Raw genomic sequence first — 23,383 nt, forward strand, 5'->3', positions numbered from 1 at the left:
CTTTGTGAGATCAGGGTGGATAAGCATTCGCAGTCAAATAAAATGCGCTGAATGGTGCTGAAGGGACCTTCCAAAAGGAGAGGCTGCGGCAAGAAGTGGGGTGCAGCTCACACCCAGGCATGGGTGCAGCTGACGGCCAGGCAGAACTGCCATCGCTGGCTGCCCTTGAGCAGAGCCTGCGGGTCATGTCATGCCACAGCTCTCTGTGCTGCCTTTCGGGAAACCTCACCTCTCTTAAAACCTCTGCTGTTAGAATGAGAATTACAACTTTCACCTTTCCTTTTCTAGACAGACAGTGGAGGAAAGTTAAATATGTAGTGATGAAAAGGAGCACCCCAAAGCAAGCCAGAAGGAAAGTAGGAAAACCTGTTTTTTAGATCAGATCACACTGATGGATGTAACCAATCTTGTGGCTGGAGGTGCTTTTGTTTGATCTGCTAGAATGTGGAAATGCCAGGATTTCCTAAATTGTGTTAGAACAACACAGAACCTTGGGAGCCGTGAGCCGAGCACCTGGGTGCCCTGTGCTACCTCCAAGCTGTGATACTTTCTGACTTCCAGCCCTTCCCCTCCGTAGCTGAAACTTCAGTTTGTCCTTTTGGCAGCTCTCAGGGTCCAGGAAAAAAAGCACAGCTTAGGGCACTTCTAACAATGCACAGAGGAGACTCGTTCAGACATGTTCCAGCGTGGCTTGGAAACGTCACAGAGTCGGAAGGGACCTCTGGAGATCATCTGGTCATCCTGGTGGTAGTTCATCCCAGCCAGTCTTCCAGCTGGAGCTGTGGCCAGGACTTCACCATGGCTTTGCTGAAGCAACTCTTTTTATTTTATTTTATTTTATTTTATTTTATTTTATTTTATTTTATTTTATTTTATTTTATTTTATTTTTAATATCCTCCCCATTTCTTGCAGGAAAGAGTGTAACCCCCTGGGCATTCCCGCATGTGAAGTGCAGCCTGGGGTCACCTCAGGGCTGCCTGGTAGCTGGATCCTTTCCTAGGACACACTCCCCAAGAAGGTGACCCACGGCCAAGGTTGTGGTGCTGAGGATGGGCTGGGCAGGGCTGGGAGTTCCCACCTGCTGCATGGGGCTGGGAAAGGATTGCTTAACACATGGAGTTATCAGAGTGAAACCAAAGAGCACATGGCAAGTGTTGCTGAGGCTCAGACTCAACGTCTGCCTATGGGACACGATCTGTAGCGGTTTGCAGGGGCAGCTAAAGGAACACCAGGCTGTTGGCATGGCGTGTGTATGTGCCCAGGATTGACTTCTGCCCACAGGTTGGTGCCAGCTCTGTGCAGAGCCCCCAGGGAGCAGCTGCCATGGAGCAGGCCGCTGTAAACAAGCTAAACTGCAACTAGGAGATCTGATAGCAGACCAGCCCCTATCTCTGCTGGTGGCATAAAGAGAGATAAATTGCCCCAAGGACATTGCCTCAGCTGCAGCCAGGAATTCCTTTTCAGAGGGGAACAATTCACTGGCTCTCACACACACAGCTGTTTTCTTCTGAAGGCTGCAGAAAAAAATCCCTACTATTTTAAGAATTTGCTGCTGATATTCATCGTACTGGCTTGAATTCTGCTCACAAATAACTCTTTTCTACATGGCTGCAGTAACTTTCCCCATACCAGCAGGGTCAGATGATGCACCTCCCCAGTGCAGGTCAAGGGACTGATAGCGAGGTGTGCAGCCACACAAGTGCCAAATGCAGAATTCCTCTCACCTCCATCTGCAGCTGTTGTACAAAGCAGTTTTCAACAGAGCAGAGATGTACATGCAGCCAGGAGGCAGAAGGCAGCAGCTTTATTTTGGGAACAGCACATAGGCATCAGGTAGATACTGAACCATGAATACACACAGTCCCATTATCAAATGATAGAACCGTATCTCAGAAGTTCTGGGTTTTGAAATTTGAAAATATTCACATAAAAACACCAAGGAGGCCGGGGCTCTAGCTATCCTGGAAAGTTACAACACGTAGCAAAATCTATTTACAGCACTTTCACATTTTTAATGATGGTTGCATAATAACCTCCAGCGGTTTGAATTTTTAATACATTTTTACAAAAAAAAAACAAAACCAAAAACCAAAACCTGAATGCAGTGAGAACATCCAAACCATGAAGTGCAGATGGGTGCGCATTGCACTGCACCATCACTGGGGGACAGAAGAGCTCTGACAGCACGAGGCTGGGAACCGCCTGGCACTTACAGCTGTATAAACCAAAAACACGTGGGGAGAAGGGTTAAAAAAAAGTATTGAAAACAGAAGATTTGAGGGTTATAAGGTCTCCCATAAATAATGCACAGGTTGGTAACAGTGTGTTTCAGCACAGTAAGAGCTCTCACTCTGGCATCGGCATGGGGGGGTCACCTAGGCGTCAGCGAGTGGGGGGCTCAGGTGGGTGGGATGCACACAGCAGTGGCTGCGCTGTGCACCGAGCAGAGCCTCGCTGTGTAACGCACTGCGGTGTTGTGCCGCAAAGCTGGCGGGCGCTGCGTGGTCTGGAGGCACGTGCACGGACTGCAGGGTGCTGCTAGCCCTTTGTCCAGGGACATCTGGCGGGGAATTGCCTTGATTACAGCAAACAGCCGCTGCTGCAGGATGGGTGTGCATCAGGCCCCTGAGACAGCCTGCACGGACTGCTCAAGTCATTGTACATCCCCAAGCCCTGGGAGCGGGTTCCAGAAGGCACGGGGTGCTTCTGGCTGCTCTCTGCTGCTCTCAGGGCAGTACCAGGGCATCAGAGGGCTCCCGTTCATTTTTAAGCTACCAAAGATTTTGTGCTTTCCAAGGAGGCGCCAAAATGCTCAGGGATCCCTGGCTCCTGGTGAGTTCGGATAAGTCTAGTGCTGATGATGTCAGATTACTGGGAAGATTTCTGTCAGTCACTGACAAACTCTTATGCAAAGCTGATGGCCAGGAAGGGCTGTGGGGCTTTTCTTGCTCCCCTGAGCAGCTGGGCAAAACCAGCCTGGATCTTCATTTAGGACTACATATTGTGTCACTGGGGTTCTGCAAGGTCTCATTTCTTCCCATCGCCACAGCATTGCTGCACAGTGTACCCCATCCCTGGTGCTTCCAGCTTGGGCACCTGGCACCAGGGCTCTGCACCTGCAAGGGGAACACTGGGGACACACCCTGCATGAGAGGCTGGGACATTGCACAACCACACAGAACGTGGTTGTGGGGATGAGTGACAGGGCTCCAGTGAGCCCTGGTGCCAGCAGTGTGTGCCATGGGAACACAGGGCAGCGGGGTTTCACCCAGATGTGTCTGCAATCCTTGATTCTGTGATACACTAGAAATGAATGACGCTAAGAAGGATGCCATCAAACCAGCACAGGGTTTCCCTTTGTGCACCAGTGTCTCAGCCTCGTCTCCATCTGCAGCCATCCACACGTGTGCTCAGCATCCAGGCTGCCCCGGCCCCTGCGGTTCTGCTCGATGGTGGCAGGTGGCAGCAGCCTATTTACAACCAAACTCAATGGGAGCAAATTGCACTTCATTGGCAACGAATCCTTGCGCCTCATGTTGTCACCAGGCAAGGGGGGATGTCATCCTGGGGCTGCGCTGGCTGTCTCCAACCTGCACATCCGTGAGTGCCCGCTGTGGGGAGAGAGCAAATAGCAAAGAATCAGGTGAGGTGGGGAGCACTGCAGAATGTCCCCCCCCCTGCATCGGGCACCAGCTTCAAACTTATTGGGTGTTGGAAAAATGTCCATTTTGCTGCTTGCTGCTGCTGCAAAGAAACCCTTTTCTGACTGCCTTTGAAAAATACAACTCACCTCAAACTTGCTCATGAATTCTGCAAAAATGCCGAAGAAAGCTTCTGAAGTTGTCATTTTGGAGTCTTCCCCAAAGAAAGACAGCACCTTGCTGAACTCCTCCATGGCCCTGTGCTGCAGGTCGTCCAGTGAGCGCATGGCGGGCTGCGCGCTCTCCAGGAAGGACTGTGAGGGATGGCGTAAAGGAAAACAACCCAGACTGGGGCCTGGCATGGACATCACCACTTCTAATGGCTACCAGGCAGGACAGCGGCCACTAAATGGTTTTACTGGAGGGCAGCAAGTGTGCTGGGGACTTGCCTCTTTTACAGAAGGATACGGTCATCACGATAGCAAATCGGTCCTCGGCGGTGGCTGGCATGCTGTGGCAGGCCATCTGGATGTCAGTGACAGTGGTGTGAAGGTCCTTCAGGTCGGCTGTCAGTGTTCTCTGGTTCACTGCAGAAGAAGAGGAGTGGGCAATGTTCCCCAGCTCTGGCTGCCTCCTGCTGCCAACTCAGGCACTGCACATCTCCTTCTTCCCTGCCTTGTCCGTGGGGTTTAAACAGCAGCAAGGCCACATGCAAAATCCAGCTGGGAAAGCTTCCAGTACAGACCTTCATCAAGGGAAAACTTGCACCTCTGGGGCTGAGTTATCTTTATTTATCCCCTCCAGCACCAATTCCCAGGGGAATTTGCTTGCCACCCAGGAGGGGATGGAGTGCCAGGAGGACCCCAATGGTTGCCTGCAGTCATCCCATGTGCCAGCATGCAGAGGGTGACCCTAAGATCTTTGTGATTTCTTTATGGCAGCTCACTGAGCCCTGTGATCCTCAGCCTGGGCTGTACCTGTGGTTGGACTGTGGACGTACAGCATACATAGCCAGCAGTCATCAGCATGGGTCAGCTGGGACCTCCCTGCTGCTAACCTCATGCTTTTGCATCCTCCTTCTCTCACTCAGCACCATTCCTCCCGGCTTGTGCCAATGGTGAGCAGCTCGTGGCCAATCCAATACCCAACCATTCACCAAACCCTATCCCCTACACCCACAGTGAACCATGAGGCTGTGTAGATGCTCCAACATGTGTTTGTGTTCCATTACCTTTGGCAGCGAGCGGCACTGTGGGAAGATCCTTGGCAAAGCCCAGAAGCTCTGGGAAGTGTTGGCTGAGAGATTTGGCAAGGATGTGCAGGAAGGTGGATTTCCCATCAACGGTCTTGGTTGTGTTCAGCTGCAGCAAAGCAAAGCAAGGAAGTAGGCCCTATGCAGAATGGGTCTGGGAAGCACCCAGCAGCTCTGGCTGCACAGAGGCTCCTCCGTGCTGCCCATCTCTCATTGCATTGCTGCTGGCACTGCTGCCTCCTGCGTGAGGAAAAGTAAGCTCTGTGTCCTTACCTCTGTGAGGAAGTTGATTTTGAAGCCTGTCGTTTTGCTGGTCTTGGGCTGCCCGTTGTTCAGGTAGTTTCCCATGGCCAGCACAAACTGCAAAGAGAAACCACAGTGACTGAGCAGCACAGGCAGTGCCCATCTGCTTTGGTGCCCATCTCTTTTGGTGCCTGCTTTTGGGTCAGATGGATGTTCAATAAATTCAGCTTACTTTAGCACTGTCCAGGAGCACCTTCCCTCCCTGCACCACTTGGGCCTGGTCTGGATCAGTGCCTTTGCCACTTTCAGCACCATAGGATTTTGTCTCTCAGCAGCATCCCTTGCAGGATCAAAGTTAATTCTGGAGGCTGCTGAGCTCTCCCTGTCTGCAGGGTAAGGAATGTCCCCCTGCCCAGTAAATCCTTCCCCTCCTAAAAACCTTTTGCAGATGTTATGTGTGGATCTTTAACAGGATCTTTAAAGAGAAAGCAGCAATCCAGCAGAGCTGTTCCCCTCCCTAAGGATCTGACTCTTCACACTATGGCTCTGGAGCACTGAGGCACTGCAGGGACAGGACCTCAGAACACCTGGAGCCCAGGCTGGGGCTCTGGATCCCTGCTTGCTCTTTGTTACCATGCAACCAGCATCTCCTCCCCAGCACTTAGTGAGGTGCTGGGGGTCACTGGCCAGGAGCCCATGGCAATTCATCTCTCATCTGGAAATGCCTTTTGTCACACTGTATCCTCATTCACCCCACCTGACTTTTTTTTAAAAGCAAAGCTGAGGGAGTTCACCATCATTTGGGGCAGCTCATTGAGCTCATCTGAGCATGGCAAAGCATGCCCAGCCCTGGGGTCACCAAGGGCTGCTCCCCACAGCAGGGCTGCTTCTGACCTCCAGGATCTTTGCCAGCTTCTTGCTACTTTTCAGCTCCAGAGAGGCCTTGCAAATACATTCATAGCTCGCTTTGATCTCCTCCGTCTTCTCCTGCAGAGTGGTCTTAAAGTGAAGGCTGCGCAGTCGGATCTTGTACTCTGGTACTGACAGCATCTGAGAGCAAAAGGAGGAGGAAATTACTCCTGTCCTTGAACCACAGACCCTCCTAGAAGATTGAAATTTTCCCCTGTACTTAAAAATGGCATCATGCTATAGGAAAGTGAGTGTTATAGCAATGCCCACAGGTCAACAGAAAGTAAGCCAGAGCTGGGCAAAGTCACTCCTTAGTGTGCAGCAAAAAAATGAGGCACGTTTTGGCCATGGGACATCCAATGCTGCCAGCTCCCAGGAACCACTCACACGGTCCCTGTGGTGGGTGCCCCCAGCCTCCCCCCCAGCATCACAGCCCTGCGTGTTTTCTGCCCTGTTCTCCTTCCCTGCAGCACTCAGTGGGATGACCTGGATGCTGCACAGTGCACCTCCCTCCAGCAGGCACCTGCAGCACGAACTGGTCAGGCTCGCTCAGCTTGCCGGGGTTCTCCTTGTAGCTCTGGAAGCGCTGCACCTCTTCCCCATCCGGGGCGTACAGCAGGAGCTGCTTGATGTGGGAAGGCTCCAGGCGGTCCGTCTCCATCGTCATGAGGATCTGACGCAGTTCCATGTGTGAGAGCTTCAGGTGGGCGATCAGGATGGCTGCAGGGAGGATGCAGTCAGTGGCACGGCAGGCAGGATGTTTGGCATGGCCGAGAAGCGTGGACTTAGCCTTGTGCCCAAGATGGCACAGATCTGTGCTCAGAGCGGGGGGGGCTTTCCACTCCCCAAGGCACTGCAGAGGCTGTAGGGAGTCCTGGGGCATCGCTGTCTCCCGCAGCCCCCGGTCAGACTGTTGCGCTGCTTTGCATGCACGTCTCCAGTGCAGCAGGGCACCGTGCCCTGAGCCCCTGCCCGGCCCCACACCAGGACAGCAGGACCCCACAGGTCCCACCATGCCCCCACCCCACCACAAGCACCTGAGATGTGGTGCTGAGCCCTGCCCACAGCCCTGCAAGCTCTTCCCAGGCCAATGAGTCACATCCCATCTCCGTCCTGTCCTTCCCTTCCTCTGCCCGCTGCCCAGGCTGAGCCAAGGTCTGCAGGGCCTTCTGCTGGGTGACAAGGGCAGCTCAGACCAGGGGAGCTGTGCTGGGATGGTGCTCATGGGATGGTGCTCATGTAGCCTCCCTCCTTTTACCTTTCCAGCTCTCTACATCCCTGGTCCCATCTCTGGGCTCTGGGCCTGTTTGGGAGTACATTCACCACAGTGTTTACTTACATGTGTTGTAGGCCTTTTTGTGGGACAAAATTTCAACCACGTCTTTCTTTTTAAATGTTTCAGGCATGAAAGTTGGCTCTGGAAGAGAAACTGAGAGATATAATCGTGGGTAAGGACAGGCTCAGCTGTCTCCAGCGGGAAGAAAACTGCTGAAAACAGTGAAACCATGAATGAGATAGGAGGACTGATGCTTGGCACACAGCAATGGCTCCGGGAATCCTTGAATTCTGCGATTCAAAGATCTCCTGAATGGGGGACTCGGAGCTGAAAAAGGTAAAACGAGAGGTGAAACACACAGAAAATCCTAGCAATATCCCCAAAATGACAGCTCCTGGCAAGGGTCACATAGCATCCCCCTCCCACAGTCCATCCCATCGGAACCTGCCCGCGTGAGATCGGCTCTGCCCACGCCTGCTGCCATTACTGTGTGTTATTACATATATAAACAGAAAAGTGTTACTCGTGGTGCCCTCTATGGACAGAGAAATGTGTTCACAGCTGTTTGAGGGCTGAGCTTCGGGAGCAGCAGAGCTGCGATGCGGTGCGTCCCAGTGTGCGGGCAACACACGTGTGTGGACAGCAATAAGCAGAGCCCATCACAGATGGGTACAACGTGTGCTGCAGGTTGGAAGCCAGGCCTGCGGTGGCAATGAGGAGCAGTTTTGGCACACAGGGTGGCGTGGTGCTGACTGAGCATGGCAGCTGGGAGCAGAACAATGCAGAGCTCTGCTGCCCAGGCTGGCGGAAATGCAGAGAGAAAACAGATAACGGCAGCAAAGAGAATTAAGGGAGACAGCGAAATGGTCTTCACCTTAATAGTCTGCAGTGCCAGCACTCCAGCACCCTGTGTGTGAATGGTGCTGTCTTCCAGGTGCCGGAATCAGGCAATGGTTGGTGACCATGGAGCACTGTGCCCCTCTCAGGCTGACCCCAGGACCTGCCCAGGGGCTCTATCACTTACTGGTTGGCTTCTGCGTCCCGAAATGAAGCTCCAGGTCGAGGTATTTGACCATGTCGCTCAGCTTGTCATAGTCTGAGTCCTCCCCGAGCTGCAGGAGGAGGAGGAGCAGGTGGGAACCTGGGCACTGTGCCCCCTCCCCACCACCACCTGGAGATCTGTGTTCCCAGGAAATCCCACGCTGATGGCACTATTCTTACAAGACATTTATAATACTAGCAATGCCCTGCAGAAAGCTGGGGAGTCATTCATCGCCTAAGGAGGTGCTTCTACACTCATCTCACAGGATTTACTCATTCTCTTTAGAGAAGATGGAAGGACACATTTCCATCCATCACTGCCTCCTTGCCCCATACATCTGTTTAGCTCCTGTCCTGCACTGAAGCCCCACAGAGCATGCTGCTCTCTACCTGCTGCTGGGGAACAGCTGCTTTACAAAGAACATTGAATTCCAGAGATGCCTGGAATTGTTTGCATCCAAAAGTCACCGGGAAGAAACATTTCATTCTCCATGGTGTAGGGCAGAGGGACGTGCCTGCTGGGATGCAGGATGGGAGAGCAATCCCACAGCTCCTGTCCAGCTGTTTGGAGCTGCCATCCAGCTAACATCATGGGTGGGAGCTGAGCTCCATCAGGCTGGAGGCTGAGTTACCAAGGCCTGCACCCTGCAGGGCCCTGAATCCACCTCTAGAGCCTTTCATTGCCCCAAGTCCGTGGTGCCAAAGGTTTATTGCACTGAGCCTCACTCTTAGCTTCTTCTTTGCCCCCATGGGCTCTCCATGCTCTCCCTGTCAATGCTGTGAACCACATTTGCAGTTCCCCACTGATAAACCTGTGACTCCCTTGCATCTCCCAGGCCATACCTGTCCCCAGATGGTCCCCTCCGAGTTCTCCACCTGCTCCCACCGCAGCCTCTTGACACTCATGTGGTTGGTCTCACTCCGGCGGTGCAGCAGCCCCCGGTGCAGGGGGGGGGCGCAGGGCACAGGTGGGGGAGGCGGGGGGGGAGGCGGAGGCGGAACGGGGTGCAGGTGGCCCACCAGGGGCTTGGGGGCAGAAGAGGTGCTGGCCTTGGGGGGCTCGGCCTTGGCAGGGACAGGTTGGGGGTCATGGAACTGCAGGGGGGGCGGCGGGGGCGGGGGGCTGAGCGGAGGTGGGGGGATGTGGTCCGACAGCGTGGAGTAGGTGAGGGAGCTGCCCTCATCACTGCTGCTGATGTACTCGCTGCTGCTGACGTCGTTGGTGACATAGCTGCCCTGGTCATCGTGGAAGCTCATCTGGGGGGAGGAGGGGAGCGGATGAAGGTTGCTCCTATCAGCCATCGTGGGATGTTCTGAGCCCCCATGGGAAAAGGCTGATGGAGCATTTCCAGCACCACGCTCACCTCCTCGTAGTCATTCTCGGGGGTGAGGAAATCATCCACGATGGTCACACGGTGTCCCAGCTGCTCGCTGAGAGCATCCAGGAAGCGGTCAGTGTCGCGGCTGCGTGGCGGCCTGGAGAAGGTGAAGAGCTTCTTGCGCCGCGACAGCGGGCTGAGCGGGTAGGGCCGGTGCTGGGGGGACGGGGCCGGGCTGCTGTCCAGGCTGACGTAGGGATTGGACTCGGTGCTGCTCGGGGACCGCAGGCTGCTGTGCAGGCGGTAGTAGCACTGCTGGGCGGCCAGCGGGTCGCTTGGCCATGAGACGGGCACCCCTGATCTGCGGGCACCTGCGGGACAGGGCGCTGCCGGGCGGTTCCTGCTGCCACTGGAGACCCCCCCACGTCTGCCTCTCTCCAGAGCTGAGGAAAATCGGGCGCTACCTGCAGCATGCGCCGGGTCGGGGGCTGGGGACGATGCGTGGTGCAGAGCAGCATTGCCCACCTTGCTGGAGAAGCTGCCCAGCAGGCGGTTCTCCAGTTCTGCATAGACAGCCGACATCTGGAGGAAAAAGGGCAAAGAGCTGCTGGAATCAAGGCCTGGCTTGTGACACACCCAGGGACCTGTGATATCCCGGGGACAGGACATCCACCATGGACTCAATCACCCCCATCTCTCACTCTGTAGAAGACTGCACCACCCTGACCTGATGCTCCTTCACCTTTTCTGGAGCTCCCCCACTCAGCAGCCTCCGGCTCACAGGGCTGTGACAGACCCCCATGTTATTCAAGCTGATTGCCCAGAGAAAAGCCCGGGGGCAGGGATGCTGCCAGGCATGGACAGCAGTGCTGCACATCCCTCCTGCTCTCCCTTCTATCTGCTTTCCTACGTTTACATGGAAGGGATCTGGTGATGCTCCCTGTGAGAGCAGAGATCCCGTGTTCCAGGGCAGTGGTGCCCGCAGGTGGTGCCCGCACCATTTTGGGGTTGGGTGTCTCTGGCAGAGACGTGCCATCGCCAGCCTGCCTCTCTCCGGGGATCAAGCGAACCGGGACCTCCACGGTGTCACTCTGCCCTGCTGGGAAACAGAGACAGACCTTCAGCAGCCCGTCCTGTGCATGCCCCCACAGCACCGACCCATGAACATTTGTGTGCTCAGTTATAAAATGAGAATATTTTGCATTTCTCTGGCCACCATGCTGGTAGGTTTGGAAGTTTCCTGTGAATCCTCAGCACCTGAGCAGTGCTGTGGTTGTGCTGTGGTTGTAGATGTACAGTGATATTAAAGAGAAGAGCCATTTATCCAGTGCACGTTTAGGAGTTTGGACAACCACAGGAGGACAGACAAGGGGCGATATGTGGGGTTTCCTTTGAAAAGAGGAACAGTTTGAGCCAAGAATGGATTTCATCAATAGTCACAAAGTGCCATTTTGACCTGCTTTTCTCACAGTGGTTTCACAGATGCTGTTCTGCCTATGAACTTGGTGCTGTCTGACACAGCTCACAGGAAGCTGCAGCCTATGCCCCAGAGGGGGGAACCAGCAGCACTGGGGAGATGCGCATCACTGAAGGGGAGGAATGATTCTGATTACTGCAAATCCCATGGTCTGCTTACCCTTGCAATTCACTTCTGAGCAATAGAGGGGACTGGAAACAATGTTCAGGATCAGCCTAAGAGGCTTCTTATTGGAACTGCTTAACTTTCATAAATATGGATTTCCAAAGGCTCCATCTCCTCCCACCAGCTATGCCCAGGTCAGGATGTGTCAGGATGTCAGCGTGGCCCAGAACACCTGGGCACAGTCTGCAGGACCCCAGCCCCACAGCACCCACCTGCAGCCCCTCCTTCCTCAGGGCGGTTGGTCCGGAGGCTGCTCCGGCACAACGATGCCCCTCGCACTGAGCTGCGGTAGCGTTCCTCTGCCTCGGGCTCAGCTGCAGCAGGAAACACAGTGGTGAGACATGCACAGACACACCAGACCCCCCCTTGCCCCACTGTTTGTACCAGGGCTGCCCCCAGCCCTTCGGCAACAGCTGTGCTCTCGGCTTTCCCCATCCTCAAGCTGCTGCCAGGAAGCAGACTGAGTTGCAAATGCAGATGCACAGAGTGGAAAATTGGAATTGCTCCTTTTCCCAGCAGGATTGGTGTCCAGCAATAACTACCTGCCCTCGAGGGACACAGGGCAGTGGGAGCAGTGCTGTAACACTGCCCTGGAGAACCATTCTGGTGGTGGAATGGCTCAGAGGCTCAGACTCACAGCAGGACGGGGATACTGGAGCATCAGTATGACGTGTCCCATGGACTGGTGCTCAGACAGACCAATAGACACAGGCATCAGAGACTGCCACTGAGTTTGGAAGAAGACAGGAGGAAGAATCACCCCAAATTCATGGATCTCTGGCCATGCTCCCACACATGGACACACATCATGAACCAAAACAAGCAGCACTCACAGACTGCCCCTCGCTGCCAGGGTGGGAGCCAGGGAGCAGCTCGCAGAGGGGGACGGTTCCTGGGGGACAGAGTGCCATCCTCCTCTGCCAGGGCTGGGGGCACACATTGGCACTCCTGGCACACAGCTGCCATCTGCACACACATTAATTTCCCCCCAGATCTTCGGAAGTTCATAAACTCCATTTTTAGGATCTGTGTTCTTGGGAACATACAGCAGTTAGGTACACCGGGGCACGATTCTACACACAACAAAGCAGTGATAACTGAGACTGCAAACTGGGTGAGCAAATACCCTATCAGTGCATAGCAGGGGTATTTGCAGCAGGACTGCTCTGCTGTTCCCCCTGTGAGGGAAAAGGCTGTGCTAAAACCACAATGTTGTCCCCAAAGCCTCTCTCCTCACAGCACCTCTTTCGTGCCATTTTACTGACACCGATTCTAAAATAAACATATCAAAACACTAATGCCTGAGAGTAGAAGAATTTGGAAGCAATTAAGAAGCTCAGATTCAAAGATTAAAACGTTTCAGCCCAAATTTGCCCTCCCCTTTCTGCTGTCTGAGTGCAAAGCCCATAATCCCACCGAGGCACAGCTGCGTGCTGCTGCAGCAATAAGGGATGGTGACAGCAGCACATGGCTGCTCCGAGCCAGCTCTATTGGGGTGAGACTTCATCCTGAGTGCTCACTGCAGGTGCTGTGCATGGCTGCGGGCATCTCACAGACCCCACTGCCATCACTGCTCATTCACCTGTTATCTGAACACTGCCCTTCAAGCACCAATTCCTTTTGGAGCTTCCTAACAGCCTGAGAGCTTCTGGCACCCTTTGCACCCAGACCTCTGCAACCGAACCACTACCACATTTGCTCTCAAAATGCAATTGCCCTTCCAAAACTATACAGAAAAGGAAAAGAAGTAACCTTCAGCCCAACATTCACAGAGCAAACCCTAGTTATTAGCAGGAGCTGGAGCACAGCAGCAGCTGCACTGAGCAGTGCACACTCCCTGGGCACATCCCTGCTGGAGCTGGAGCTTTCCTCTCACCTGCCAAGGACTTGTAACCAAGAAACCTGGCAATCTTTTGCTGGCAGTGCTCCTGCTCTTCGTACGTCAGCAGCTGGTAGATAAACTGCCAAATGACTTGCTTGGCTGGTGTGTCCAGCACCGGGTACACATCCACAATAAGAGTGTCAATGTTCCTGCAAAATGGGAGAGAGAGGGCTGGGCAGTGAGTGCATTCTGAGCTGCACAGTCCCAGCACACAGCTTTGCACCTCCCTATCTGCCTGCAGCTCAGCTGCTGGGATTGCCTCATCATTGGTGTGAGCCGCCCAGGTCATCTACAAGCAGAGCTGTGGGCAAGGAACAGATCCTGGTGGGAGAGATGTGGGGGACTGGGGATGTGCAAGTGGGACTGATAGGGACAGCAATCTGCAGGGCCTGGCAGCACCTGGCAGCTAGACCATAAAGCCTGCTATGGGAGGCTGTGTGTGTATGGGGCAGCATGGATGGGTTGTGTGGTTGGATAGTGGGTGGATAGATGGACGGACGGATGGATGGATGGATGGATGAGCACCAGGACATAGAGGTGCTCTGGTAAGGCCTGAGGTGTGGGCAGCTGGGATGAGGGCTGTGTCCTATGCTGTGTGGGGTGAAGGTGGTACAGGGTCTGCTCAGGATAATGGGGCTGAGTGCCCGAAGTGGTGAGGACAGTGAAACACCCAGGGAAAGAAGGCAGTCCCAGAGGGACTGGTCTCTAAGTGGTGGGTCTCAGCTGAGCAAGGCTGGGTCACAGCTAAGGTCAGGATGTTTTTCTACTGAGAAACTCACGCAGAAAGCAGTGGTTAAAGTTCACTGCAACTACTGCAGCCTTAATGTAGAAGCAATAGCAAGAACTCCATATAGAAAGCTTTGTATTTAGGACTTTGTATATAGGAACAAATCTGTTGCCTTGATATTAATCACTGAACTCCCTCAGGTGTGTGAGGGAGAGCTGAAAGATGACAGTGATTATCTGCTAAGCTGCTCTCTATATGTGGGTATTCTGCCTTTTCTATGATGCCAGACAAGGCACCACCATCCTGACTCCCTTCTGTGTTCACTGCTGGGCAGTGCTGCTATTTGCAAGCAGCAGAAATGTCATGTAGAGGATTTCACCTGCCCTTACCAGGGCAGATACAGGTCACAGCTGGGGCAGGCTGATGGATTAGGTGATGGACTGGGGCAGCTACAGGCAAGATGATTTTGTCTAAGGCTGAGCAATTTGTTTTGAGTGTTCAGATTCCATCCAGGTTCTTCCAAGCACAAAACCCCTGGGCTTATCTCCCACTGCAGGTCCCAGAGGCTGCAACCATGCAGAGGGAATCCTGCAGGAGCAGAGCTGTCTCAGGGGATTCTAAGCAATGATTTCTGCTTTATCGTCTCAGTGTGCTGACTGCTGGTCCCCAGTGGATTCATTCAGCTGGCGCTGGGGGATTCCAGCAGCTCAAGTCAGCACCTGCAGCTCTGGGTGCGACTCTGATCACATCAGGTTGGTGCAGCCCCAGCAATGCTCCTTGGGAGCTTATCGCTGCCAGTGACCTAAATACAGAGGGGTTTGTTGCGTTTCATTGCAAAACAGGATTGAGATCCTTATCTGTCTGTATGGAAACAAAGTGCTACATGAAAGCATCAGGATCTGCCTGGCTCTGAGCAGCACATCCCCAGAGCAGGTGCTGAGCTGTGGGAAGGGGCAGTGAATATCTCCCAGTGCCCTGAGAGGTGGTACGTCCCTGCTGGAAGGCTGAAGATGAAGAGCAGAGAGCAGGTTGCTATGACACACCCTGAGGCTGGTTTTCAGCTGGGTACAGCTGTGGGATGAGGACTCTGCAGCTGTTCTGCTGCCGAGAAATGCTGAGAAGAGCAAGGAGTTGGGAATGAAGCCCGGTGAGATCAGAGAGGTGGAACAGAACCTACGGCCATTGTGGGGACTGCCAGGCAGCAAGAGAGCCAGTGCTGCAGGGGATGAGGTCACCATATGGCAGGGGAACCAGAGGTGATCGTGCTGCCCTGTTCGCGGGCAGGACACCCAGTGAGAGATGGGTTCCTGCTCAGCTCTTATGCTGAGAAAAATGCACAGCTGGAGAGAGCAGACAGCTGAGCCTGGCTCTGAGCCTGCGGGCTGAGGGCTATGCTGCTGCAGGACTGTCCCTGCTGTGGCCATCAGAACTGGCGCTAAGGGAATGGCACCGCTAAGAAGTTACCGATGTTGGAAGAAGCTCTCCAGTGCTTTGCAGATGGTACAGCGCTCAGGTGGGGTGAGCAGGTGCTCCAGCTGCTGGTTGAAGGTCCTCCCTTGAATCTTGATGCTAGAGGGGAGGATCTCTGCCACCCACTGCAGGGAGGTGAGCGCAGAGGAGCTGGTCGGGGAGTCGGCAGAGTCAGAGTCTGCAAGGCGCAGGCAGAGAGAAAAGAGAATTGAACAGGCAGAGGGCTGGCTGAGTTCATAGCCCATCCTCTGGACAGGGCAGGAGGACACTGGGGCAGCTGTGTGCCCCCGGGAGCCTGAAAACCAAGCAGATGGCAGAGCCGTGACCTGCATATGGGGGTCCTGCACTGCCCTGCCTGCACTGAGCTGCCTGAGAGCATGGCATGCAGTCTGCTTGGCCTTGTCGGGGTCTCTTGGGCCAATACCTGTGTTCCCAATCCCTGCCTGAAGCCCAGACTGCTCACATCTGCTGCACCTCTGTTGGGCAGCTGAAATCCCTCTGATGCGGGAAAGCTTAGAGCACAGGCACCTCAGCTCCACTGAAACACAAATCATGGTGTTCTGGTGCAGGGGTGGTTACCCCAGGAAAAAAAAAAGACAGATTTTGGCCTCTGGGAAGCAGTGTGATGACAGGAATGGTACTGACACAGGGCCACTCACTGTGTCACCCTGCCTTGGCTTCTTTCATGGGGCTTTGAGTGCCACTGCTGTGCACTGATGAGCACTGCGGCTCCTGCTGTTGTTTCTAGGGCACATGCAAAGCAGTGGATAGCACAGGGCTCGAGGGAGCCCTCACTGCACCAGACGGACAATCCAGTCACCAGTTCCCAGCCCTATGCATCACACAACAGCACCACCACAACACACTGCCCCTCTCCCTGCATTGGGAATGCAGCACTGTGAGTTCTGCAGGACCATGTTCCTGCACCTCACTGCAATCACTGACACAACGCACCGCCTGCTCCCTCCAGCTCGCTCCCAGCAGCAAGCTGAATTATTCATGTCAGCAGTTCTGCACAGCACAGTCCACACACAGCCGTGATAGCTGCACAGCGACTATGGATGCACGGGGTTGGATTACTCCAGTCAAGTACACAGCACAGACTGCATATGAAGGACACTGGAAAGGGCTGCCAAGGACGATCACACAGTGCAATGAGCTGCTGGGCAGCAGCCAAGCCCAGGATTCAGCCTGGCCACAGAAAGCCAAGGAGCAGCTCTGCAGGTAGTGGGGAGCAGCGTCCAGTACCTTCAGTGCCTTGAGCCCACGGGCATTGGCAGCTCCCGATGCACACAGGGAGTTTAGGAACTCCTGAATCTGGGGTTCCTGACCCTCAGGGCACCCCCTCTGCAGCACACTTACCGCTGGAGAAATTGACGATGCCCTCTTCCACCACCAAGGTGGGCATCGCCCCGCTGCCCTGCAGCATCGACACCACCTTGTCATGAGAGCAGTTCCTGCAGGGCACAGACAGCTGGGTCAGGGCCACCCCATTCCTTGCAGACAGCCCCTACCATGCCCTGGCTGCAGCTCCCTGGCTCTCCTCTTGCTGGATCTCAGCTGAGATCACGCTGCATCACCGCAGCCACAGTGAGCAATGGGCATGGAGTGTGCATCCACAGTGAGCAATGGGTGTGGGGTGTGCATCTACAGCCCCAGCAGGTGAACTTCACATGTAGGCCAGAGCACTGGGGGACTCTGCCTGTCCTAACTCTGCATGGAGAGGATGTGAAGTGGATGATAAATACATCCCTGCGAAGGGCACGGGTTGACCTGGGGCACTGCCACTGCAATGTGGGCTCAGAGAACAGCCTCTAGGTGGGTATGCTCTGTTCTGGAGCTGCTGCATCAGCCAACAGTTTGCTGGATCAGCTGAAATGTGAGAGCCTGAGCACTGCCAGCAGCAGCATCAGATGTTTAACCTTTAAATATTCATCACTCTCTCTTATCTTGTAGTCCATCCTAACCCTTTGCTCTTGCTTTTCCTTGCAGAAAGCCCAACCTGGTGAAATACAGGCTGCTGCCACAGCACCAGTGATGTAAAAGGACAAGCAAGGCCAGGCTGAAATATTCCTCTGATACTCAGTTTTCATGGAAAAATATCACAGGAGGTGTCTATGTGGGGTGACATCCCTCACATCCCACAGCAGATAGCTCTGAAGGATGCTCATCTCTGGCTTCTATTCTATGAGGGTTAGTAATGAACACCGCTGCGCCCCCTCCCACAGCAGCACACTCCTTCCAGGAGCCACTTACCTCATGTCCAGGCCATTAAGAAATAGGATTCGGTCTCCAGGTTTGAGTGCAGCCTTCTCAGCCGGACTTCCTGCAGGCAGAGGGAAGGAGTGGGGCTGCAGCTGCTGCCCCTGGGCTGGGGTCTGTCCCATCCCTTCCATGCCTTCTGTGCCCCAGAGCAGGGACCCTGCAGCCTTGTAAAGCTCCTTAGCTATTTTCTAGCAAGCAACATACACTTAGCACTTCTGTTTCACGCCATAGATAGCTGGGTTGGTCTGAGCCTGGTGGCCAGCAGGATTCTTACCTGGCAGAACGGACTCGATCCACACTGGTGCATGTCCGCGCAGCGTGAAGCCAAAGCTTTTGTTGCCTTTATAAACTCGCACCGTCCTGCAGGCAGAAAAAAAACAAATGTGACATCAGAACACAACAAACGTTGGGCTTTTGTTTCCTTCCCCAGCCCCACTGGAGCCCCTCTGTCTGGGTACCTCCTGCGCTGCTCACCGAGTCCCTTTGATGCCTTCCAAAGGGACACCCCTTGCTGATCCCTGGGACGAGGACAGCGTGCTGCCACTGTGGCCACTGAGCACAGGGTCTCTGCTGGAGCCTTTAGATCCAGTTACAGCTTTTGCAAGCTAAGGCTGAATGTACATTAACATGAAGGTTGCAGCACAGGGGAGATGGGAATGCTGGAGATGGGAGCTGAAGGAACAGAGCCTGTGAGCATTGACTGATACTCTATTAATTACTGCACTCATAAAAACACAGCCCAGGGCTCCAAATCAAATATGTTTTTAAAGTGAAGCACAGGCTGTAATACATTACATAGAATAAGAGAGAATGGGGGCAAAGAGCCCAAAGACTGATGAGAAAAAAGTGAAATCCAGTGAGGAAATGTTGGAAAGAGCATCAGGAAGAGATGAGAGCTTCCTGGGGAAAGTGACAGCACCAAGACCATTCACAACCAGGAAACCACTATAGAGACCAGTTTTACACTGGCAGGGAGAAAAATGTGTTGGAACTGAATTTTGGAAAAGTCATAGCAACAAATTTTCCTCACAGGGAGGTGTGCTGTGGCCAAACACCCTGAGGGTAACAGATGGAGGCAGGAGAATGATTCGGAGCAACCACAGTGGCACAGGGCCTTCCCAGGAGCAGTCCCTGCCCCCCAACAGACCCTGTCCCACTCTGCTTGTCTGTGAGATGAGGCTGGGAGCACAGCGGCAGTCAGCGCCAGCACAGCAGGGCAGCTCCACGCTATGAGCTGCAGGGGTCTGGCCATCTGGGCAGCGGGAAGTGGGTTAATCCCCTGCGCAGCCATGTCCTGCCTTCCTCCTGCTGCTGCTGCCTGGCACCCAGACACCGCTGGGGCAGGGCAGGGAGACGTGCACAGCCTGCTGTGCGCTTGGCAGTGCGGGCCATCAGAGCGGCCAAGCATCCCGCACCCCAGCTGACGTGCCCAGGCATCCTGCAACCCACCCAGCATGCCACCATCCCTTCAAGCCTCTGAGTGCCAGCTCACCTCCACACACACCTTTGCAACAGCAAGGGGACAGAAAAGGTGACCTAGATCTGGGACACGGAGTGCAAACTTGCCCACCCTTCAAGCAAAAAGGGTCTGCGCTCAGCCTCATCCCAGGAGGATTTCACCCATCCTGTGCACAGAAGACATCCCCATTCCCAGCATCTCCCCCATGCTGCCATCCACACCAAACGCACCCAGGCAGCACCCAGGAGCCGTATTACCTGCGCGCAGCCCCTGAGGCCACATTGCTGGTGATGAGCGAGGTGGTTTTCCGCAGGCTCTTGCTGAGCTCCTCGTGGCTGCGGGGCACAGAGCTGGCGCGGGTGGACACGAGCAGCCTCTCCTGGTGGTCCTCGCTCCGGCTGCGCCGCAGGCGGTTGCTGTGCTGTTCACTCTTGGAGCGGCACAGCTTGCTGATCAGGCTCTGTGACACCACCTCATCGAAGCGCTGCCGGTGTTTTTTGGGGATGAAAATCCTGGAAAAGGGGCAAGGAGAGCAGAGAGTGAGGATGGGACTGAGGGGGTGATGGCACAGAGCTCTGCATCCAGCAGTGCCCGGAAAAGGAGAATTCCAGTCCCTTGTGTGCCCTCAGCCTCAGCACTGCCTGTGAGCACCAGGAACACAGGATGCCAAGGATACAAGGGGACACCATGGATGCTGGCTGCATCTCCTGCCCTGTCCCATGCACAGCTCCTTGGGGTGAGAAGGTCGGAGCTCTCTGCAGCACAGCATTATGCAGAGACCAATCGCAACAGCTCCATTCCTCCTTGATGCCCCATCCCAGACCCTATTAGCTGCTAGTCCTGCTGGGCCAATGGCAAGGTGCAGCTCAAGCCTTGCATCAGTTGTTTTTCACCCGATTATGGCCCAGCAGCCAGCTCTACAGAGAAGACCTCTCTCTGCCTTCATCCCTGTTACAGGTGCTCCAAGGACCCTGGCAGACTCACACACTGCAGGGCCCCATTGAGGTGCTTATTGTCCCTGCATGGCCCTCCCTGCCCACGTCCCCCCTGCCCATCCCTGCAGCTCTTGTCTGGGGTGTCACACACCTCCCGCACTGCAACACATGGAGATGCCTTTCCTTCCTCTCTTTTTTCCTTTTCCCATCACAGCTGTGAAACACTGACACCCCATTCATCTCCTCCCACCTTTTCCATTTGCACATTTAGGGGCTTCTGGAGATGTTATCTCACGATGTTTCTATAGCAACTCTAACTGTTGCACCCAAACTGCATCTCACTGCTGCAGCTGTGCCCGCTCCATATGCAGCACCGCTGGCACCTCTCTTTACTGCACACACCTCATCTCATGGACATGCTCTCTACGTTACCAGGGAGCAGGGATGTGGTGTCACTACCCTGCACCTCAGGACTGCATGTTATGGAGTGGCTTTGATTCACAGCAGGATGCAGACAGCATCTGAAAAGATCTGGACTGGGAGTACTGGGGGGTCCTCAACCCTGGGGTATCTTCTCTAAAAGAATCTGAAAACAAGGATGGAGCTGGAGAAGGAGCACAGATCCCAAACCTCTGAGACCAGGACACAGCTGTTTGCACCCAGGGAAAAGCTGAGCCCAATGGCGCAGCCCGTGCCCTCCTGCTGGGCCAGAGCAGGCAGAGCTCACCTGGTCCCAAGGCCGACAGATGTTCACACATAGTGCCAGGAGATAATTTAAAATTAGTGAACACACCAGCACGATTCACAGCCAATCTGTGATGAGGCAACAATGAGAAATGCAGTGAGAAATGAGTGCAATGCTGCTAATAAGCAGCTCCCCAGCTGCAGGCAGGCGGCAGGGGCTGGGGCCAGGCTGAGCCCCACTTCCCTCCCAAGGGCAGAGATGCTCTGCTCTCATTTCAGCTGGATGAATGAGATCGGTCCCACAGCTTCCCGCAGGGCTGCCCCACTTTGCCGGGGTGGTTCCTTTGCCTGTGGGCTGGCAGAAAGGAGAACGGAGCAGCAACACAGCACGAGCTCAAAGCAGGCCCAGAGACTCCTTTTTTTATGGACTGACTCAGTGCTAGCAGTGAAACTTGGTGCTATCAGGGAGAGGAGCTTAATGATAGTAATAATAATTCTAATAAGTGCACAAAAGATTTTCTTCTTCCAAAACCCTTTGCAGAGCATCCTTAGGATGGGCACAGCACTTCTCAGAGACCTGCAGGGAGGTATTTTAGAGCTTCAATGGCATGCAATGTGGTGAGCGCTCAGATCTGTCCTTAACAAGTGACCCACCATCCAGGCAGCACATGAGTGGCGTTGGCTGATGTGACACCAGCACTGACCTGACTTCCTTCTCTTCCTCCTGTGCTCTGTCAGCACTGCCCGCATTCCCTGTTGGAGTGCAGGTGGCTGAGGTTCCCCCAGCCCTGGGCACGGTGACTGCCAGCACCCAGCCCTGCAGAGCACTGCCAGCCCTTCTCTGTCATACCAGGACACCTTCATCAGAACTAAGTCTGAATCAATACAAATTGAGGGCATTTTCCAGGCCAGGAGATGTCCCCAAGGGCCATGTGCTCCCACAAGGCCAGGAAACGCGGCCGGCAGAGCCTGTCCTGCCTGTCCCCAGCTGCTCTGATGCTCACTTGGGTACAGCGTGCTTGGCACAGCTCAGCCTTTGTCCGTCTCATTCTTTAAAACCCACAGAGAGCTCATTTGCAGCTTATTTCCTAATGGATATTCCCACTGCACCTGAGAGGGACTCCCTCCTGCCCCGCAGCCCAGCACCCACCCCGCAACCCAGGCGGTGCCTCCCAGGAGCTGTGGTGGGTGCTGAGCCCTGTGCCACGCTCCACAGCACGCACAGCTCAGTGCCCTCACCACAGGCACCATCCGGTTACAACACCCAGCCACAAGCTCTGCACCCCACAGCACCCCAACCCATCTGTGCGTTGTGTGCACAGAGCCAAAGCAGACCCTGATGTGCAATTCCCAGCCCCCGGCCCCAGCGTTCCTTTAAGCTTCGCCCCACGTTCCCTGGCTCCTCGTACCCCTGGCAGCGGGGTCCCCTCGCACCGCCGTGCATCGTGGGGACACCGCAGGAGCACAAGCCCCACACCGTGCACCAACCCTCAGGCACAGCACGGAGTGCAGACGTACCGAAAATGCCGAGAGAAGCTCCGGTCCTTCCCCATTTGTCCAAGGTGCAGCGGGAACAAAAGGAGACGCTTCAGCTCCGCATGCAGCTGAGGCTCAGCCCCGGCTCACGCCCACGACGCCGGCTCCAGCCCCGCACGGTGCCAGCGGGCACTGCCCTGGCACCCGCCGTGCACGCAGAGAGCGGACAGATGGGCACAGCCCTGTGCCTGCTTCTCGCCCCGCGCTGTGCCCAACGCTGGTTTCACTCTGCCTTCTCCCCAGTGCCAGCGCTGCCCCAAAACTCGGCTCTGAAGCCTTTTTGCTTTCCCTAACCCTGCAGTATGTGTGATTTCTAGCTGGATCTCTCTGGGAAGGACGCTGCACAGAAAGGAGGGCACGGCTTCGCGCCGAACTCCGGAGGGATGCCTCGCTGGTGCTAATTAGTTGACTTCTAAGTGCTTCTGTTTAAATTACATGCTGCCGTAATGGGTGAGAAACCTTAAAGGCAAGATTGCGCGGGTTCAGTGCTGCTTGCACACTGCACCCACTGGACCCATCCCTGCAGCCATGGGCCTAGCAGCAGCACCAGGACCCGAACCTCAGCTCTCCTGCACATGTAGAGCACTGTGGAGCCCTGCTTCCCCCTGGGGTGCCACAGCCACTCTTGGAAGCAAGGATAGAAGATAAAATCCTCTATTTTAAATGCCACCGTCTTGAAACACGGCGTTTGATACAGAGGATGTGAGGCTTTTGGAGCTAAAGAAGCGAGAGAATCTCCAGGCAGCAAAGGAGAAAAAAATGAAAAATGTATGGCTTTGCCTCAAAACAGCTATCAAAGAGCAGATCTTGACTGCATCCCTAGTGCAGAAAGCACATCCCAGGGAGGATGAAAACACTGAGCAACACTGGGATTATGTCTAAACTGTGCCACACCAATGGCTCGCAGGCCAGAAAACACCTCTGCCCCAAGAGCAAGCTGCAGTGCCCAATGTCACATGGTTCTGAGACAGAAAACTTCACCCATCCAACAGGAGTTATGGCATCCCACAGATCTCAGAGCTCACCTACTTCTCCCCCCCGGCTCCCCACATCTCTCCCCCAATATCTCCATAGTGCTCAGTGCTGTGACACCAGGACAGC

General features: G+C 54.7%; 1 protein-coding gene across 4 annotated transcripts; it reads right to left on the reverse strand.

Moving 5' to 3' along the window:
• Positions 1-1,850: 1,850 nt before the first annotated feature.
• LOC125700661 (Grid2 interacting protein) lies at positions 1,851-22,362 on the reverse strand. Of its 4 annotated transcripts, XM_048961682.1 has the most exons (21): positions 22,265-22,362; positions 19,385-19,639; positions 17,943-18,028; positions 17,660-17,729; positions 16,766-16,860; positions 15,398-15,581; positions 13,201-13,355; positions 11,537-11,638; positions 10,681-10,778; positions 10,147-10,264; positions 9,728-10,053; positions 9,207-9,620; positions 8,347-8,434; positions 7,386-7,463; positions 6,570-6,766; positions 6,032-6,187; positions 5,168-5,254; positions 4,874-5,003; positions 4,111-4,229; positions 3,792-3,956; positions 1,851-3,612 (listed from the first exon to the last, which is right to left on the reverse strand). In XM_048961682.1, exons 1-21 carry the CDS (start codon positions 22,297-22,299, stop codon positions 3,541-3,543), a joined length of 3,030 nt encoding a protein of 1,009 aa, XP_048817639.1. In that variant the 5' UTR covers positions 22,300-22,362; the 3' UTR covers positions 1,851-3,540. The 4 variants fall into 4 exon arrangements, with proteins under 4 accessions (XP_048817639.1, XP_048817636.1, XP_048817637.1 ...); XM_048961679.1 differs by having other exon boundaries at positions 7,386-7,475; positions 9,728-10,264; XM_048961680.1 differs by having other exon boundaries at positions 9,728-10,264; positions 10,681-10,781.
• Positions 22,363-23,383: the final 1,021 nt, after the last annotated feature.

Source organism: Lagopus muta, chromosome 15 (assembly GCF_023343835.1).
Source record: "Lagopus muta isolate bLagMut1 chromosome 15, bLagMut1 primary, whole genome shotgun sequence".
NCBI lineage: Eukaryota > Metazoa > Chordata > Aves > Galliformes > Phasianidae > Lagopus > Lagopus muta.

Bases quoted from the DNA above. Each gene is read 5' to 3' on its own strand.
- LOC125700661 (XM_048961679.1), bottom strand. From the start codon at position 22,299: ATGGGGAAGGACCGGAGCTTCTCTCGGCATTTTCG. The intron at 15,582-16,765 runs GTAAGTGTGCTG...TGCGCCTTGCAG, and splicing joins CATCGTCAATTTCTCCAGCG to ACTCTGACTCTGCCGACTCC. The intron at 4,230-4,873 runs GTAATGGAACAC...CTTCTTCTGCAG, and splicing joins AGTGCCGCTCGCTGCCAAAG to TGAACCAGAGAACACTGACA.